The sequence below is a fragment of the Puntigrus tetrazona genome, chromosome 4 (genome assembly GCF_018831695.1).
Source record: "Puntigrus tetrazona isolate hp1 chromosome 4, ASM1883169v1, whole genome shotgun sequence".
NCBI classification, from domain to species: Eukaryota; Metazoa; Chordata; class Actinopteri; order Cypriniformes; family Cyprinidae; genus Puntigrus; species Puntigrus tetrazona.
Window position 1 is genome coordinate 18444369 of NC_056702.1, and position 21321 is coordinate 18465689.

At 41.5% G+C, this 21321-nt stretch overlaps 1 protein-coding gene across 1 annotated transcript in view; it reads right to left on the bottom strand.

Annotated features, from left to right (window-relative positions):
• Positions 1 to 1083: 1083 nt before the first annotated feature.
• The window catches only part of LOC122342232 (NACHT, LRR and PYD domains-containing protein 3-like), a 31308-nt gene continuing 11070 nt past the window's right edge, over positions 1084 to 21321 (bottom strand). Inside the window, exons 7-17 of the mRNA XM_043236042.1 lie at positions 10800 to 10976; positions 9696 to 9852; positions 9405 to 9457; positions 8715 to 8850; positions 8579 to 8629; positions 8354 to 8458; positions 8211 to 8282; positions 7636 to 7719; positions 5926 to 6140; positions 4227 to 4273; positions 1084 to 4144 (exon numbers count right to left, since the gene is read on the bottom strand). Coding sequence (XP_043091977.1) covers positions 3591 to 4144; positions 4227 to 4273; positions 5926 to 6140; positions 7636 to 7719; positions 8211 to 8282; positions 8354 to 8458; positions 8579 to 8629; positions 8715 to 8850; positions 9405 to 9457; positions 9696 to 9852; positions 10800 to 10976 — 1651 coding nt within the window. The 3' untranslated portion in view covers positions 1084 to 3590. The remainder of the gene's footprint in view (positions 4145 to 4226; positions 4274 to 5925; positions 6141 to 7635; positions 7720 to 8210; positions 8283 to 8353; positions 8459 to 8578; positions 8630 to 8714; positions 8851 to 9404; positions 9458 to 9695; positions 9853 to 10799; positions 10977 to 21321) is intronic.

Below are 21321 nucleotides of genomic sequence, written 5' to 3' on the forward strand. Positions count from 1 at the left end.
TATTTTAATTATATTGTCTGACCAAACAATTTCACTTATTAAATTTTTTCCACCTTCCTAGTTGCCAGCAAAGGAGCTGTATAAGGTCCATCTTTAAAAACAAATAAGGAAAAGTGACATGGAGATGGACCTTATACAGCTTCAAATGGAAGAGAAAAGGCAGCACTTGAAATTGAATAACTGGAGCATCGCCTTAAGGTGAGAACTTACAGAATACAGAATAATCTGTTGCATGTTAAAAGTGTTGTGAGTGTGTGTGTGTGTGTGTGTATATATATATATATATATATATATATATATATATATATATATATATATATATATATCTGTGTGTATGTAAAAAAAATTTTCCTTTTTTTTTTTTTTTTCAGGAAATAAAGAAATAAACTGCCTGGCTAATAAAAGTAATTTTGACAGATCCTGTCTCTCAAAAGTCTTCCGTCTCTGTTGGCCTGTAAAAGCTGTAGGTGTTCCTCTGGGCCATCGTCCTCAATACAAGGAAGGTGGCTCTCTCCTCTTATAGTGGCAATATTGTGAAGCAGCACAACACAAGCCACTATAATGTCACATGCCCTCTCTGGACTAACCCGGAGCCCACGCAGACACCATTGTACTGTCCTGTAATGATTGAAGTGTACAACACAAATATAGTAAAAAGGAAAAAAAAATTATATAAAGTAAAACATACCCTGCTGAAATGCCTGGCATAATGATGACTCGCGGAAAATTCTGGCATCATGCACAGATCCTGGCCATTTTGCTTCGACATTGGTAATTATTTGGGTTGCCTCACATATTACCTAGTTAGTGGAAAAAGTAATGACTTTAATGATTTTAAAAAGGGGAAAAAAGTTAAGTTGTTACCTGCACATTGATACTATGAACAGATTTCCTATTAACATAGTCTCCCTCATTTATTGATGGAGCTTTAATAGGAATGTGAGTGCCATCAATGCACCCAATTACATTTGGAAACCCTGAAACAGAAAGTTATGGGAGTATGAAGTGTGTGTGCGCATAATGAATACATGTATAGATATCAATAATATGATTAAATGTGCATCATAGATTTTACTACAAAGGACAAACCTGCCACTCTGTGGAATTCGTCTTTAATAACAAGCAGAGGTTTATGGCCAGGGAACTGTACAAACGTGGGTAAGAACTGTTTAAGTGCCAGACATACTGAACGAACAGCCCTACACACAGTTGCCTTTCCCACATGCTCCGATTTGCCCACACTGTACAAAAAATGGCCAGACGCAAAAAAACCTAAGTGCTATGCACAGAATGTTTTCTGTGCTAAGCGCAGAACCGTGGATTTCAAGATTTCAAGATTCTCATAATCTGTAATGACTTGGAATGGGTGGACAGCCCCTTCTAGCCAGTGTCGCCACTCCTCGATAGCTGCTTTCATGGAGTGGAGTTCCTTGTTGCCCACATCATAACTTCTCTCTGCTGATGTGAGTTTCCCTGAAAAGAAGGTACAAGGGTGTAGTTTGCCTAATTGATTGGACCTCTGTGAGAGAACGGCTCCTATGCCACTCAGACAAATCTACCTCCACCTCCAAAATGGCGAGTCAGGGACAAGGTATTTTAGAATGGGGGCCAATGTGAATCTTTCTTTCAGGGAGGTAAAGGCTTGGCTAGCCCCCTGAGTCCACTTCAACTTAGCAGGTTTTCCCTTTAATGCCGATATCAGGGGGGCTGCAATCAGACTTTATTTACATATGAACCATCTGTAAAAATTTGCAAAGCCTAAGAATCTTTGCAGTTCTTCAACGGTGGAGGGTTGTGGCCATTCAGTTACGGTATTCTTTTACTGACAGTTGAAAGTTTTTGAAAGTTTTACTGACATGAAATTCACATTTCTTGGCTTTGACATACAGTTTGTTTTCAAGAATAAAACGGTCCTAACGGGAGTGATGTGCTCGGCTTCAGACTCAGGAGTAGATGAGGATTTCATCTATATAGACAATAAAAAACTGGTTGATGATACCCTTGAGGATCTCATTTATGAAAGATCAAAAGACGGCTGGTGAGTTGGCGAGCCCATATGGCATCATATCTCACCATACCCCTTGTGGTGAGAAAAGCTGTTTTCCACTTGTCACCCTCCTTAATTCTGATCAGTTTGTAAGCACTTCCTAGGTCTAGCTTGTTATATATGGTAGCTTCCCGTAATTATTTCAGAGCAGAAGTGACTAAGGGAAGTGGGTAACGGAATTTTCTCATGACATTGTTGAGTCCTCTGTAATCAATGCAGGGACGCAACCCTCCGTCCTTCTTTTTTACAAAGAAGAATCCTGCAGCAGCTGGGGACGCAGAAGGGCGGATTTGAGGGCCTCCGAAATGTATTGCTCCATTACCTGACTCTCAGTTCTCTACAGTCTGGTAGACCTTACTCGTACGAGGCATGGCATTGGGAAGCAGGTCGATAGCGTAGTCGACGGATTGCTGTGGAGGGAGTTTCGTGGCTTTGGCTTTGCTGGTTGGTTAGTTTCTAGACTCTCATACTGGAAGTGAGAAAAGCTATGGGTTTTTAGGGAAGTAATTCCAATTCCTCACCTCTATAGGCCAGTTCAGTTTGGAGCTCATTGGTCAAATTTCAGTAAAAAACGGCTTTTAAAGCAATGACGTTCCAATCACTTTAAGTTGGTAGCATTCTGAATTTGATGGCGTATTCAGTGGCTGGTCACTTCCCTTGGGTGACATAGAGAAGTTGTGTTGAGATATCCTGCATTGTTGATGGACTGCAGCTTGGTGAGTTGTTCCTGGTAGCTTCTTAGTAATTCATTTTAGTAAGCAAACGCCACTTGCAAATTGGAAACGTCTGCTGAATTTGTGGGAGGCAAAGTATTTTGTAACGCTGAGTTACAATCTGTGTGTGATAGTTTATTAGACGCAAGGGCAATAATCACAAGGGCAATAATTAAAGCAGGCAGAGAGTCAAGATTGCAAAGGAAGTCCAATCCGTCGACAGGTACAGGGGAAATCCAAAAGGCAATGGCAGGCAATGGGTCTAATGGGTCTACCAGATTATCAGTCTAATCAGGCAAAAAATACAGAGGGCAAATCTGGGAATCGATAAACAGGAAAACAGGCAGTGATCATACACAGGAAAAGTAATCAGAGATAACAGGTAAAACGCTTGGTAAGACAGATAGACTGGCAAATACTTTCCAGTGAGAGCATAAAGGCCATCCATAGAGTTATAAAGTCCTCAGACAGGAAATTATAGTAGAGGATGCAGAAGGGTTGAGCACAGCTAGTAATTGAGTGAGGGCTCCCAAAGAACAGAATTAAAACAAATAAATGAGACACAACAAATAAAACACACACACACACACACACACACACACTAAGTGATCTGTCGGAGTATTTCTGACATATGTTATATATATATATATATATTTTTTTTTTTTTTTTTTTTTTTTTTTTTTTTTATAAAATATTTTTATATTTCTGTTTCTACGGAAGTTCAGCTGCAGTATTAATGTCTTGAAGAGACTCATAACATCTCACTGTTACTCATTCATCATGCAGCTCAAAGCATTATGGGTAGAATCTCATCAGTCTCTTCTAATTTATCAACACAGTTTCACTGATGATTTATAATAAACAGTAAACCCAGGACAGAGGGTCTGAGTAAATGTGGTCTGGACTGTGTGGATGAGTCTCATTGTGTCAGAGACGCTGAAGAAGGACAGAGTTCCTGCGCTCTCATCCACATACACTCCAACTCTAGAGATATCATTATACACTCCTGTTGTTCTTCTTCTGATGCTGATGGGCTTCACAGAGAGATCAGTCTTTATGTCATTGTGTCTGAATGAATAACTGAGAGGAGAGCAGCACAAACTCCAGGACTGATCATTACGACCAAACCAACACTCTTTACCCTGTCTCTTCCTCCTGATGTTCTTATATGACACTGATATCTCCACATGTCCACTGCACTCAGTCTCCCAGTAACAGCGTCCACACACACTCTCTCCACACAACACCTGAAGATACACATCAAATCTGTCTGGATGCTCAGGATACGACTGAGACTGATACACACACGTCACCTCTCTGTTCTCCTCAGACAGTCTGAGACGAGTGTTTGCTGTGTTTGGATCCAGTGTGAGAAAACACACCCCTGAATACAAGAACAGAGACATTAATAACACCACAACAATCACCACAGCTGTGTGTGTGTATGTGTGTGTGTGTAGACGTACATTTCTTCAGTCCTGCTATAATCCTAGTGTCTCCTCCATGATCAACACTAGAAAACACACATAGAATCAGTCAACAACAAACTGTTTCTATGCAGTTGCTAAGGCACTCAGGGTGTTTTCTAGGTTATTACTATGTAGTATCTAGGATGTTCTGGGTGGTTGCTAGACTGTTGTTGTGCAGCTGCTAGGGTACATGGAGTGGTTGCTATGCTGTTTCTGTGCAAATGCTAGGGTACAAGTAGGGTGCTCGTGGGGCTGTGTCTCAATACAGAACTGATTGATTTGAGCAGAATTTTGTGAAAGAGCTGTTTATTACACACTGTATAATGTAGGATCATTGATAACTACAGACAGAGCAGACAGTTGAGTTAATATATTAATAAAATCATCTTCACATTACTGCTGGATTATCAAATCACACACACACACACACTTGAACTGCTATACAAACAAAGAGAAGAAACTCAAAAAGAAGCCGCATGTCACAGCTCGTCCGCCATCTCCTCCTATGGAGTCAGTTGTAGTTTAGATCACTGCACATTGTACATATTCTGGGGGAGTTCAATCGTGCAGCTGATCAAAGGGGGTTTTAAATTTAGGTGTTTTTTTAGGAGATGAGGTAACTGTCCAAAAAAACTGGAAGGAATTGTTCACTCTAATTATTAAAAATTTAAATGCATCCTTTACCTGGCATATGTTGGCTTGAATAGATCAACCTTCATAATTGATGACTGAAATACAAGCTTTATTAGTGGGGGGGATAAACTACACTGGATTCATCAGAGCATCTTATTCCTGTCTAGAGAAGGTGGACAAGGGCTGATAAACTTGCAAAGCCTCTTGCGTTTTGTACAAAGACTCCTCTTGGGCTGAAGTGACTTTGGATGGAGGGCTGTTTCATGTGCTATTTAACAGAGTTGTGGAGGTCTACAGATGGACAATTCTCTTTTCTTTTTAGACCCCTTGGAACTGGACATTGTCAGAATGCCCATTTTTTTACCACATTATTTTTCATGTATATATATATGTATATACACACACACACACACACACACACACACACACACACACACACACACACATATATATACATACATAAACATGTTTGCTGGGTGTTTTTTTTTTTTTTTTTGCCAAAAGTATATAACTCCTCAGAGAGAGAACAAAAATACTTGCTTAATCTTGTAATCTGAGATACATGTAAATACTGTTGTTGTGTAACATTGTTGTGGTGCTCATATTCTCTATGGGCCCTATCATATATCCAGGGCAATGAAGCACAAGGCACAGCACAAGAGTGTTTGCTAGTTTTATTTTGACGCACTTCTCATTTTCCTGCACCAAGTTGTTTACCTAGAAAATGCATTTGCACCCAGGAGCATTGGTAGCATGTTGCTATTTTGAGGAACTGAAAATAAACTGTTCCATAGACTCAAACGGATTCACAGTAATGATTGACCAATATGTAATGCGCATTTTGTCAGTGAAGCCAGTTCTGTAATCACTGATTCTGTGTAGTAAATGCGGCTGAATGTGAAATCATCCACCTGATTACATTCACCGCTGATTACAGAAACACCTTTACTGACAAAATGTGCTTTACATCTTAACTGATCATTATTGTGCATCCCTACACATACAGCAACAGGTCTCTGAGGAACTGAAAATGAAAAATCTAAAATCTTTCTGCAAGACATACTTCAGTTTGTCCAATGAGCAGGTTGAGTCCTCTAGTTTTTCAGAGAGCAGCTTCACTCCTGAATCTCCAGGATGATTGTAGCTCAGATCCAGCTCTCTCAGGTGTGAGGGGTTTGAAGTCAGAGCTGAAGACACATAACCACAGCCTTTCTCTGTCACCATACAGCCAGACAATCTGAAAACACAGCAGTGATCCTTGTGACAATAAGTTATTTCTTACATTTATTTCTATAGGATCCTATAGGATCATGTGTTAATGTCAGTGTTATCTGTCAGTAAATCTGTATTAAATGTCATGCACACATGATAAATTATATGATGGAAGTGACTGTTCATTGGAGCCGTGTTACTGAAAAAAAATCATTAAATCTATTTGATGACATTTGATGCAATTTTCTACATTTTCTATTGAAAATGTGAAACTGGATTTATTGTATTGCCTCCACCCATTACTTAAGAAACCAGCTTCTGCTTGTTTTTAATGGCTGACTGATTCCAGGATGGTCTCATGTAGCCAGACTTTCAGACTGATGAATGAAGGTCTGGATTGTACAGTATAGTTTTCATGCAACATCACAGCCTTTCTGGAACTAGCGAGCAAAATGAAAATTTGCTTCACTTACCGACAAGTAAAGCACTGATATTAAAAGGCAAAATTAATTAAACCCCTTATTGATTATGTTTATATTCATGTTTGTGTTGTTCGTACAGGCAAGAAAATGAACCCAATACAATACAAATAACTATGATTAAAAACTATGCAGTGTTAATATGGCAAATACCGAATTTAATTTTTTATTGTTACCATATTGTTTAAAATGGCACTTTCAGTGTTTCTATAATGTTTTGTCTCACTGTTTATTGATTAAAATATTGCGTCAGATCCTTAATATGGATCGCAAATGGTCAAAACTTTTGTTCATATACCTTTGTTTTATTGATTTGAGAGTTGATCTAAATATTTGAGGCTTTGAAACATAGAAAACTGACATGTTTGTTCTGCAGTTTTATGGATGTTTTATCCTCCAAGTATTCAAACCGGTCACGTTACTGAAAACTATGAATACAAGGTAGAGTTCATTGGCCAAGTCCTGCCCACTTTGGGTTTAGTTACATTTCATAGGAATCCTAAGAGAGTTGATATTCTTCATGTTGTACTACTGCACTCCATTAGACACCTACTAGCTGTTTGAATCACAAAAATATTTAAAATTAGGGATGCACCAAAAATCACCGACCAATATGTTTGCAGATTTTGTTAGTAAAGCCAGTTCTGTAATCAGGGGTAAATGCCATCAGGTGCATGATTTCACACTGAGCCGTATTTACTACACACAGCCGTTGTTCACTGACAAGCTGAACAAAAACCATGTTGATAATGAATATGAATTTGCACAGCTTATCAGTGAACAAGGGCTGTGAGTAATAAATATGGTTCAATGTGAAATCACACACCTTGTCAACAGCATTTTCATCAGGTGTGAATTTTGAAATGTCTCGTTCACACAGCAGCTTACAGTTGTGTTTAGAGCACTTAGTAGCTTTTTATTTTGGTTAGAGAGCAGAATATTTGAATCTTGTGTAGAACACAAAACTGACTTGAGTAGCTTTGGTGAAAAACTGATGAGATAAAACTTCATGATGACAGACAGCTTATTTCTCCACGTGGTAGATGTGCATTTGTGTGGCAGAGACCTTTTCTCTCTCTCACAGTGTACTGGCCACCAGTAGCGATCTCGGAGGAGTGAGAGGGTTCGGTAGCTACTTGGATGCCTCGATCCCGGAGAGGTGTGGACTGAGTCCAGAAGGGTCAAGCATGGATGGTACATACACCTTCCCCTCTGGATCTCGGAGCAGGTTCGGTGGTCGTGGCTTGTTGGATTTGGTCAATTGGTCAACAATTCCCGATTCCCCACATCATAATTCTGCTCCGCCGGGGACAGCTTCTTAGAGAAGAAGGCGCATGGATGGAGGACAGGAGGCTACTCGTGCCATTGGGACAGGATGGCTCCAACGCCCAGGGTTGCCGTGTCCACTACGACGACGAATGGCCGATTGGAATCAGAATGAGTGAGGGCTGGGGCCGAGCAGAAGGCAGATTTCAACTAAAAAAAAGGTTTGTTGTGCTTTCAGGTTCCAGGGAAGGTTCATGGGTTTCTGGAGGAGAAGGAAAGTGAGATTTGCCACGATGCTACTGTATTTGTAAATTAATCGGCGGTAAAAGTTGGCAAAACCAAGAAATTTTTGAAGTTGCTTGACAGAAGTGGGTATGGGCCAGTCACGTACCGCCTCTACTGTCTTGGGGTCCATGCTGACCCCCGAGGGAGTTATTATGTACCCGAGGAAGTGAATGGTGGACTGATGGAATTCACACTTCTCGGCTTTTAAATAGAGGTGGTGTTGTCGAAGGCGTTGCAGGATTAAGTGACTTGATGACGGCGTGCGGACAGGTTGGGTGAATATATGAGGATATCGTCAATATAGACGATGACGAACTTATGAAGCATGTCTCGGAAGATCTCGTTCATGAAGTTCTAAAAGACGGCAAGTGAGGTGGATGAACGGATAAAGTCTTTTTTGAGAGCCTCCTGGATGTATTCCTCCATGGCCTCTCTCTCCAGGACCAAAAGGGGATACACTTTACGTAGGATTACCTCCAAGCCTACGTTGTCATAGTAGATAGCCATGTGCATCTGGATTGAGTCCTTGGCGGAATACGGAGAGGAGAGCAGTGTCATTCCACCCACTGCAAATAGCCAACATGCGGAAACAAAGGATATATTTGTGTACTGGGAGGTCTGCCTGCGGGAGCTGTAGTAGTTCATCGTGCACGGAGAACTTGGTGAGGGGTTGGCCGAATACCTCTTTGAAGTGTTCAAGGCTCTGTTGGTCGTCCAGGGGGCTTCCGCCCAGAGTAGCGCTCTTCCTGGGAGTAAGGAAATGATGAAGGCTATTTTACCCCGATCTGAGGGAAAAAGGTGCAGGTGCATCTCCAGGTACAGGGAGCATTGTAGGAGAAAGCCCGCACATGATGTAGCTTCTCTGGCAAAAGTAGCGTAGTAGTTGGAAGGAGGGTTAACCGCTTCACGTAGGGCTTGAACCAACGTTTGGAACGGGTCTGGCATTGCTCCCTCTTGGGAATCCATCCCAATAATTCTCACTTGTCATATCTTTAAGAGCTGATCATCTGTCACATTCTGGTCAAGGAAGCAGACACTTGATGAATTTCAAAGAAACTTTCCTTTAATATAAATAACTCAGGAAGTGGCGCTCAGCCAGCACATCAAACAAAAAGAGATCATTCAATCACAATGTAAAGAAGGAAGTAAACAGTTCTTTCCTTAATAGCGGCAGACAGCACGGGTAGTTGGGCAGACGGACAGAGAGAAGAATGACCAGAGTTCTAGGCATGTTTCTTTGTGATCAGTCGTAGAAGGATTGGTGTGAGCCTGTTTTGAAGGGTGGCTGGTGAGTGGCTACAGGTGCGGGTAATTAGTATTCGTGTGAACGGGATCGTGACCAGGTGGTGACTCCTGTTGATGAAGGGTGGTGCAGACGAAAGTGATGTTGTGACATAAAATAAATCAAAAATAAATGTATCCATGCTTATTTATTCAGCTTTAAGATGATGTATAAATCTTCATTTTGAAAAATATACCCTGGTTCTGGGTCACTTAAATAAAGAGTAATGCTGGATAAATATATTAAAATTGTATTGAACATTTTGCTTATTTGTTTTATTGAAAGCATTTACCTCAGAATCTCCAGATGACAGTTTGGACTCTTCAGTCCTTCAGAGAGCAGCTTAACTCCAGAATCCTGCAGGTCATTGTTACTCAGGTCCAGCTCTCTCCGGATGTTTGAGTTTAATTGTAAAACTGAAGACAAACTTTCACAAGACTGAGCAGTGAGTTTGCATCCACATAGCCTGTGTAAAGAACACCACAAACAATTAGATTGAAAAAAAGTAAACAGCCTTCCTTTAGATTTTAAATGCCAGTTTCAGTAATTAAATTCTTTATAAAACAACTGTAATAGGAAGAATGGATCCAATTGCAGCAGGTGTGTATTATTTCAAGTGAACAAAAAATATACTTGCACCATTGTCCGAAGAAGGACTATAAATAAGACAATGAAGAACTAAACTAGACAGATGACAAACTAATTGGTAAATATGAAAACAAATAAACACAAATTTAGGAACCAAGAAAATTGTCACATACTAGTCTAAGAGGCAGACACGAGGTAAGGTACTGCCTGACAGAAAATGAACAGAAAAATTCAAACTGAAAAAACTATTAAAAATAAAATGGAGGTAGGTCTGGATGAAATACAAATCTCTGTACAAAAGTAATTGTAATTAAAATGATTCTTTATATACCTGTCATATAGCACGTATGGGTCAAAATTGTAAATTTTTCTTTTATGCCAAAAATCATTAGGTTCTTAAGTAAAGATCATGTTCCATGAAAATATTTTGTAAATTTTCTACCATAAATATCAAAACTTTTTTTTTTTTACAGTTTGTAATATGCATTACTACAGACTTGGATAACGATAAAGGTGATTTTCTCTATTTTTATTTTTATTTAGTTTGGCCTCTGATTGCAGATTTTTTAAATATTTGTCTCTTGGACAAATATTTTCATATCCTAATAAACCATCCAAATTAAACACATCCATGCTTATTTATTCAGCTTTAAGATGATGTTTAAATCTTAATTTTAAAAAATATACCCTTACAACTGGTTTTGTGATTCAGGGTCACATATAAATAAACAAAGAGCAGGACTAGATAATTATATTAAAATTATATTGCAAGCCTTTCAATTTGATAAACACATTTTTCTTATTTGTTTTATTGAAAGCATTTACCTCAGAATCTCCAGATGACAGTTTGGACTCTTCAGTCCTTCAGAGAGCAGCTTCACTCCAGAATCCTGCAGGTCATTGTTGCTCAGGTCCAGCTCTCTCAGGATGTTTGAGTTTGAGGATTGTAAAACTGAAGACAAACTTTCACAAGACTGAGCAGTGAGTTTGCATCCACATAGCCTGTGTAAAGATAAAACAATTATATTGAACACAAAAGTAAACATCCTTCCTTTAGATTTTAAATGCCAGTTTTAGTAATTCAATTCTTTATAAAAACAACTGTTACAGGAAGAAGGGATCCAACTGCCGTATGTTTATATATATTTTAAAATATATATATAAACACAACAAAATGGCTAACAAACTTGCACCTTTGTCTGAAAGACTATAAATAACGTAATGAAGAACTAAACAAGACAGGTGATAAACTAATCAGTAATTATGAAAAGAAATAATTGACAAATAACAAACAAATAACTCATATTTAGGAACCAAGGAAATAAATGACAAAAAAATAAACATAGAAAACTCAATGTCACGCTCTGGTTGCAGGATGGAGCTCTCAACGAGAATATAACTTTAAACGTCTTTATTCTTCTTGTTACGTGACCACATTTGTTTCTGTTTCTCTCCTCCTCTTTTCTGTGATTGGGTAATTTTGGTGATGTCTTTTCTGTTATTATTTGCTGCTGTGTTTTCATTAGGTTTCTTTATTGGTTGGCCTGACTGTCTGTCAAGATCTGGAGGTCCAATCAGAAGCAGTGATGCAGCATTTAAACGGAACAGTGTTCATGCTTCGGGAGGGCGGTGGCGTTGTTGCTAGCTTCACCGTACCTCATTTGTGCTGTGGTCCCTCTGTCTGTGTACTAGCCGAGGGGTTTCATTTGAGTACTATTGTCGAACATCTAGATATGATCTATTTTTCCCGAGAGAAGAGTGAGTAAAGGATGTCACGTGACATACATATTCCAACACGTAGAGGTATCCATGTTAGACACACTAGATTAGGAGCGGGTGCTGCTTTGTGTATTTATGTTTCAGTTAGGGTAGTTTAGTTACGGCGTGAGTCGCCGAAGATTTGTTTTCTTTCTTTCTTTTCAGTTAGGTTAGAGGAAGAGGGGGATTCAGTTAGTATTGCATGTTTTGTTAATTTCTTTTATTTAGCACCGCTCTTTTTTTTCTTCTCTCTGTTTATTGTTTCTTTTTGTACAACCTGTAAATATGCACTCATGATCATATATTTGGCAATAGCCAGATATTATTTAATACAACGAACCACTGGTTTGTAGTGAATTATCTGATTGTTTTGTTTCTTTCTTCTAACCCAGACATGTCAAACTCAGGCCCGCGGGCCAATTTTGGCCCGCACTACAATTATATTTGGCCCGCGAGATGATTTCAAATATGTATTACATCTGGCCCGCCGGCCCGTTATACAGCGCACGTACCGCTAAAGGTGCCTACATATTGAACGCGTCAAGCGCTGGGTGGCATCAGCGCAGCCACTCATTGTGTATGTGCGAAGTCAGCAACAGAGTGCAAGTCCGCACTGAGGCGCAGAGCGTCGCGCAAGGGTGGCGTTTGACTCCTGATTTAAAACATTTTTAATTCGAGCGTCAAAACGCTGTGACGACATCTACGCACGGCCAATAGGAGAGCAGCCGGTGCCGGGGGGCAACCAAGTTGCGCTTGTGGGAGAGTCAGAGGCAGCAGGGAAACCTGGCTCATTTTTTGTGCTGCCAAGTCATGAAAGAGCAGACCACTACCGCCGTGATGCCTTTTGCACAGTTCGCTGAAAAACTCATTCTACTTGGCGCTGAGTTTGCCCAACGATTTGCCGACTTTGAAGGCCAAAAATGTAGATTTGAACTTTTTAGCAACCCCTTTACGTTTGATGTGAATAACGCACCAAGCAATCTCCAAATGGAGCTTATTGAGCTGCAGTGTTAGACACGCTCAAGTCAAAATATGACTTGTCGGTGCTGCGCAATTTCCACCTTACCTCCCTGACACGCTGCCCGAACTCCGTGCCCAAGCTGCGCAAATGCTTTCTATGTTCGGGAGCACACATCTGTGCAAGCAACTGTTTTCGTTAATGAAGATGAACAAAACACCACATAGGAGTCGTCTCACCGATGAACACCTTCATTCAGTCCTGAGGATTTCCTCTGCGCAGAACCTGACTCCAGAAATTGATGCACTTGCATGTAAAAAGCGATGCCAAGTATCTGGCTTGGACCCATGTGCATCATTAGAGTAAATGAACAGTGAAAAAAACTAAAATGGATAAATATTATTTTATTTACTGATGGCATGGTCTGTTCAAAGTTGAAAGAGATATTTTTTTTAGGTGTTGGCCTTGATGGTCTGTGATGAAAAGATTTAGGTTACAATTAAAATCAATAAAGTTAAAGATATAGAAGCCTGATATTTTTTTCAGTTTTTGTTGTTTATTATTTTCTTAACCCTGTTCTGGTTTCAGTATGTAAGCAAAAATTCAATTGTAATATATGAGGATGGTTAATACAGTAGTTTACTGTATCTTAAAGATAATAAAAACATAAATAAATTAATAAAAAAAATTGGTCTGGCCCTCGACAATGTTCTTTTTTTAATTTTGGCCCTCTGTGAATTTGAGTTTGACAAGCCTGTTCTAACCTGTTCTCGTATGTCATTCAAGAGGGTTATTTCTCCCGGTTATGTGCGTCCTTATTTACCCTAGTCCATCACACCAATAGGGGACGTAACACTTCTACAAAAGAGCAAATAATAATAATACATGCGGGCAGGCTGGCCGGCACATAGACAGACTCAAACCACACACATACATTGATGTTTCTATAGACGAGACCAGACAACCTGACATCAAACAAACAGGAACTTAGAAAGCAAATTGTAAATTACTAAATTAACTGACACACCTGAACATAATGAGACAATCAACTGAAGACAGAAAGTAGGTCACACAGAGCACATGGGACATTAAAAAACAACAACAAACAGATCAAACGTGACATATCGCTCCCTCTTGGAATTAAGCACCAAAAGGAGGAGCGAATGGAAACTTGGGAGGAGGTTCATGTGGAGGATGGACCCCTGGACAGCTTCGCTTGTTGTCTGTGTTGGCAATTGCCGTCGACTCCATGGGGCTGACCAAAGGAGGCAGAGCAGGGCAGAGCAGGTGGTCGAGGAGACGGAGACAGGAGGAGGCAGGAGCGCCTAGGCAACACCGATGGCACCGGAGAAAGACGCAGTGGAGCCAGAATGACAAAGGAGCGAGGTGGAGCCAGGGGGATAGAGGAGCCCGACAGAGCCGGAGGTAAGGAAGGATGAGGTGAAGCCAGAGGAGTGGAATCGCAAGGCGACATATGGTCAATGACAGAACAATGCGGAGCTGGAGGGATGATGGAGCCTTGCGGAGCTGGTGGATTGATGGGCCACAGTAAAGAAAGGAGGAAGCTAGGAGCCATGGGGGAGCTAACAGGTCTACAGGCCGAAGTGGAGTCTGGGACTCGGAGGCTGCATTGCAAGGTGAGGGATCCTCCACCCACGATGGTGATGGTGACTGGCAGACCTGTGGCGAATCCCACCACCAAATGGTGTGCTGAGGGTGAGCATAGGGGCTGCCAGGAGACGTAAAAGGGTGGGAAATCTTTATGCGTGATCACTGGAGGGAGCGCTGGTGGCACGGTCACTGGAAGGCATGCAAACAGGTCTCTATCGCACTCTGTGGCGAGCCTCCATTATCGGTGGGCTCTGGCTGTTGCTATGCGTTGCGGTGAAATGGTGGGCTGGGCTCTGGATCCAGAGCTGGACTGGTGTCATTGTCCATGGACTGAATAGTCACAAAGGAATTACATGATACCAGCACCCACTCAATGTAAGCAATCATGCTCTCTCAAGGACCATTCCCGGACAGCTTCGCTTGTGTGAAGGTGTTAAGTCCGCTAAAGTTTATCGTGAACAGGAATCTGTCTGGGTACCATGAGCCTTTCGAGAGGAACACAAAGTTATTTGTGTGCTCCTCGAGAGAACGATCCCCCTGCTCCAGCAAGAGGATAAGGACATCTGGATCATACATTAGGAAAACAAAAAAAACAGGAAACACACAGCACTTATTAACAGTTTACGGTCCGTTCTTCTGTCACGCTGTGGTGGCAGGAAGGAGCGCTCGATGAGAATATAACTTTCAACATTCTTTAATCTTCTACAAAAGAGCAAATAATAATAATGCAGGCAGACAGGCAGGCAGGTAGACAGACTCAAAACACACACATACACGTTTCTATAGACAAGACCGGACAACCTGACATCAAACAAACAGGAACTTATAAAGCAAATTGTAAATTACTAAATTAACTGGCACACCTGAACATAATGAGACAATCAACTGAAGACAGAAAGTAGGTCACACAGAGCACATGGGACGTTAAAAAACAACAGCAAACAGATCAAGCATGTGACACTCAAACTGATAAAACAGGAAAAAAACAAACAAATGGAGGTAGGTCTGAATAAAATACAGTTCTCTGTACAAAAGTAAATGTAATTAAATTAATCTTTATAGACCTGTCTGTTAGAGTTATGTATTGACATTTTGAAATCTCGACCCTTCAGTTTCAGCTTTCATCGGGTGCCAGGCTTTGTCAGCTTGGTCTGAACGGAATGTTGGAGTTAAATGTTGACAGTTATGCACCTGTAGGTTTTTAATTTCTGTTTGATCCTTGGTCGTGACATGACCTCTGCATAATACTGATAGGGCCACCGGAAGAATCTGAAGGAGTGAAGACTCTGACGCACGAGAGAAGTTGCCAATTGTTTTCATTTACTGTATCTTGTCTTTTTCTCTATAAATAAAGCGACTTGCAATCTGAGCTTCGGAGACAAAAGGGAGGTTAAGGAGAAACCTGCTTCTCTCCCGCTTGCAATCGACAGCACAATCTTTGCAAGCCTTAAAATCCATAAAAACCTGTCTTGTGTTTTATTTCGCCTTGAGTTGATCCTTCCTGGTAAAGAGCCGTTTGAGTGAAATAGTCTCAACATTTACTTGGTCCTTCGAGCCGGATCCCAACACGACAGAGCGGAGGAGGAGAGGACGAAGAGGAGCCGAGAGACAGTCTCTGATCAGAGCCAGGCAATAGCTGCCTGCAAAAATCCACCCGCGTGAATTCGAGGGGGGTCGGTGATTCTTCGTCTGGAAAAATCAACTTCTCCGGGCTGTCTGACGGGAGCCGTTGGAAGGACAACTCAACGCACTGATCAGGTGATATACCGGTATTGTTTTTATGGCTGAAGTATGTGGATGAGACTGCAGTATAATAGGTACCGGCTCGAGTTCGTAGCCAGTGATTTGCCTGTTAAGGTGAAGGATCTGTATCGACAGTGAAGCCAAGATTACTAGCTGCTTTGGAAGCACAGTAATCTCGACAGATTTAATTCTGTCGACCAATAGTCTGGGACATTGGTTTGTCGACAAAAAATTGTTCTAAGCGCGCAGGGGTATGAATGGTATGAATGTGTTGTATGAACGTCATTGTGAATCACTAGGATTTACGGTGAATAAGGTGGTTGTTGTGGTTTAGGAATAACACAACTGATATTTTTCCCACTAGAAGGGAGTTGTGTCGTTCAAACATAAAATTTGTATTGGGTTTGAGTCAAAATTGAAAAGTTGGTTTGTTCAGACGGCTGTATCCGCAGACAAATTAGTGTCTGTAGAAGCTTGGTGCAGTGGACGATCTGATCAGACGTGTGACTAATCGTTGACTCTTACCAAAAAGCAAAAATGGGTGCAGGAAAAAGTAAATTGATGGGAGATCCAAAGTTTATGCATGCAGATTCGGCAGACAGTGTGCGATATCTCAATGAGTGGAATAAAAAATATGATTTCAGTGGTAAATTAGTCAAAAGGGACTGCGCTCTCTTAATAAACAAAATAGAGGTTGATTTATCCTTAGCCAAGGGAAAAAAGGTTGATCTGTTGAAACTTCAATTAATTGAAGCGACGAAGTGGCAAGAGCAGGCTGATAAAAGACAGGTGGAAGTCGAAGAGAAAAAGACAGAAACTAGAAAGATTGGTTGCAGTGCAAAAAGAAGAGGATCCAGCAGATTATGTTGGGAGACCAGAGGCATTGTATAGGCAAGAAAAGTTAAGAGTAGAGAGAGCAGCTAGAGGCCAGAAGACGGCTGCAGCAGCTCAGCAAGAGGAGCCGAGAGAGCAGGCAGCACAAAGTGAAGTGCGAGTAAAAGGGAAAGAGACAGAAAAACATGACCAATCCAAGATAACTGAATTCAGTCCCCCTCGTACTAGACGAAATACACCCTATGCTGAAGCAGTTGCCCCGATAGAGAGAATTAGGGAAGAAAAAGAGCATAACAAAGACCCCTTGAACCCCTCACACCTTTCATCAGAATCAGGTTCCGTTTTTCCAGCCATCCAAGTGGCAAATCCACATTACGGTGTAGAGGACGATCGCAATAGATACCTTAATGTGTATCGCCCATGGTCAGACCAAGACATTAAAGAGGCAGCAGGGGCACTTGGTCCACTTGAAAATACCGCTGCATGGATAGAGAATTTTAACCAACTGATACGCACGTATCGTTTAAATGGCCAAGAGGTTGACAGAGTTGCGGGATTGGCTCTTAAATACAAATATGGCCTGGTTAGGGATAGTTTCACGGGTCTAGATAGGAATAATGATCCGTTAGCTCATGATGGAGAGGCATTGAAAAAAGCAGTAGGAGCATTGACAGAAAGAATTAGAAACACCCTTGGACGCGCCAGATTACTCTAATATATTCCAGTGTACACAGAAAGATGGAGAAGATGTACAGGAATACAGAGTGTCGTGGAGGCTAGTCCATACCAACAACAATTAAAACAAGCACTCCTTTCAGGATTCAATCCCCAGTTGACGAACTACATCAAAAAATATGATATAAGTTGGTCCACCGACTCAGTGAATAGCATAATGACTTATGCCAAACATGGACAGGGATTGTTGAAAAATAAAAAAGAAAAAGCAGACAGGGCCCATACTTTCGCTGCACTCACTGCCCTCTCCCAAGGCGGGCCTCACTTGGTGCAGACACTTATTACCAAGCTAATCGGAGAGGAAGAGGAGGGGAGGAAAGCAGCACGTGGTCGAGGTAGAGGGGGAGAGTTGTTGAGACAGAGACACGATGACAGAGAATGTGATAGGTGTTTTAATTGCCACAAGGAAGGCCATTATATCCGAGAATGCCCAGAACCGCTAAAGCCCAGAACACAGGGTAAAAGCCCAGAGGAAAGCCAAAGACCAGCTCCATATAATGATCAATTATGACTAGGTGAGACCAATAATGACCCCCTAGATGACCCAGAAAATGACTCCGATTCCGAAAAAGACGTCACAATCTACACAGATAGCCAATATGCATTTTCTACTTTACACCATTTTGCGGCACAATGGGCGCGAAGGGGCATGAAAACTGCTAGTGGTCAAAGCGTGAAACACACCGCCCTCCTTACAGACTTATTAAAAGCCATTCAACTCCCTCGTAAAATTGCAGTGTGTAAATGCGCCGCACACACAAAGGGTACTGACCCAGTTTCACTTGGCAATGCAAAGGCAGATGAAGCAGCTAAGCAAGCTGCACAAGGGAAGCTAGAGATATGTGAAATACATAAAATAACATCAGTAGAAACTCCATTAGACATGTCAGTAATATCAGACATGCAAAAGCAAGCACCAGCGTCTGAGAAACAAATGTGGTTAACAAAAGGAGCACAATTGTCAGATGACACATACAGACTTGAAGGCAAACTGTGCCTTCCACGAAGTTTGTACAAAACAGCAGCAATCTTGACACATGGGCAAGCACATATGTCAACAGGAGGGATGGTGCATAGGGTAGAACAGTACTTTTATGCACCAGGTTTTAATAACTACTCAAAAAAATTTTTTAAATCTTGTTTGATCTGCTGTAAACATAACTCACAGGGAAACTGCAGGCCTAAGAGAGGTCAATTTCCAAAGCCAGACTACCTTTTCAGTTTATCCACATGGATTTTATTGAACTGACACCTTGCCAACAGTACAAATACTGTACGTTCAGTTTACCGCTGTGTGATGATGTGTGTGAGAAACCACAAGAGCAGCATACACTAGCAGAGTGGATGAACAAAATGTTGAAATTTAAAATGTTTGAAATGTTGTGAGAGCAAATGATCTGCCAGATATACCTCTGTCCCCACAGGCCTCAAGAGTGAAACCAGGCGACAGCATCCTGATTAAAGCACCGTGGTGCTGACTACCCCAACTGCCTTGAAGACTGCTGAGAGATCTACGTGGATTCATCAGAGCCACTGTAAAAAGGTCACAGAGTTTCCTGCCTAAAACGCACGAGTGCGGGTGTGAAGTCCGGTTACAAAGGGTGGTGAAGGCAATAGGCCTCGCTGGTCTCAACCCGGTGAAGAAACCAACAGAGCCCTACTCATTTTTAGCATGGCGTGGAAAGAAATCACCTTTGTGGCAGTAGCAGTCCTGGTGGGGGTCCTGCTGTGGATGGATGCGGAGGAAAGAGAGACAATTGCAGCGGAGCGGAAAGAGGTGAAATTTGACTGGTTCACAGAACGACATGAACTAAAAACTCAGTTTGATTTGAACATGTGGTATGCTTATGCAAAGTTCCTAGCGAATAGCACAAATTCAACCAACTGCTATGTCTGTACTAAAATGCCAGCAGCAAGCAGAAACCCGCGCATGGTTCCTAGACCGTATAGGAATGTTTCAACATTGTTTCCTGAAACACTTGTATCAGCTTACAGCTCTGCTTATTTGAATTCCACTAAAAACAACAAATTGCCTGCACCTGTGAATATGAGCACATTGACTTTCAAGAACTTGTTAATACTCAACACCACAGGGGAAGAGAAACTGTGTGGACCGGTGCACATAGAAGCAGGGTCCGTTTTTACCTGTTATGAGAATCGAGAGACACTAGGTGGCGCTCCAGAGCAAGAAATGGGAGATGTCCCCTCTGCATACTGTAATCAGACATTTACAGCGTGTGTAGCAGGTAAACATAATGGAATTAATCCTACACTGACAATTTGTGAGTCATATTTTACAGTTCCTGACGTCATGGGAACCACGCCGCAGTCAACACATGTGTGGTTATGTGGCTACAATGTTTATTCCAATCTACCTGCGAGGTGGACCGGACGATGTGCCCCTGTCCTGCTGACAGACCATTCCTACATCGTAAGTGCACATCCTAGCAAAGTAAGACTGAGAAAAAGGTCTTTTGAGAGACATGACTCTATCTGGGGGCGGACGTTCCCAAAGACCACAAGCTATGGACTGATGGAGAGAAAGTTTTACTGGCCCTTTTTCCATGAGATGGGGTTGGTAAACTAATGTTACGCATGGAGACGGTGGATTACCGTTTTGGTTTGTTTGTGAATAACACTATAGCCGCCATAAAAGGAGTACAGGCAGAGCTGAGAGCGTTAAGACAAATGGAGCTTCAAGACAGGCTGGTATTAGATCAACTCACAGCCTCCACAGGAGGAGTGTGCGCAATAGTTGGAACATCATGTTGCACGTTTATACCAGACAACGATGCGGACGGAGGAGTAATCGAACAAGCAATAGCCAACCTCACTGCATTGAGAGATGCCATGGAGAAAGACAGCATAACAACTCAAGGACTGTTATCCTGGCTGTTCAGTGGGGGATGGTGGAATGTGCTATTGAAAATGGTCACACCAATAATTGCAGTCTTAAGTTTGCTGTGTTTGTGCATGATCTGTGTTTTACCATGTTTAAGGGCAATGATTACTAAAATGATTAGCCAGACATTTCTCAGTTTTACCATGCTTCTCCACCAAGAGAGAAACGGAGAGCTTTAAGTATCATGTATGAAGTCTCAGTTAAAACCACAGCTGTGACATGGCTGAGTGCTGATGTTATGATACAAAAGGTACACTGATAAGCTACAGTAGCCGTGCTGAGAACAAGGCACTGTTTTATTTCATTCTTCCTTTTCAGTTTATTTTCACATTCTCCTCCTATGTTCAAGCTTTATGTATACATTATGATTAAGATGCAAGCCTTACAGGTGATCGCCCATGTAACATCTTGGGGGTCGGTTGGGAATTTTTCCTCAGATACTGGGGTTTTCGCCCAACCTTGCTGTTTCAAGTAAGCATCGACTATGTAATCAAGTAATCAGTAGAGATGTAGTTTAATATGCATATGTTATTTTTCAGGTGCTAAAACGTCAAACAGGAGGAATATGTTAGAGTTATGTATTGACATTTTGAAATCTCGACCCTTCAGTTTCAGCTTTCATCGGGTGCCAGGCTTTGTCAGCTTGGTCTGAACGGAATGTTGGAGTTAAATGTTGACAGTTATGCACCTGTAGGTTTTTAATTTCTGTTTGATCCTTGGTCATGACATGACCTCTGCATAATACTGATAGGGCCACCGGAAGAATCTGAAGGAGTGAAGACTCTGACGCACGAGAGAAGTTGCCA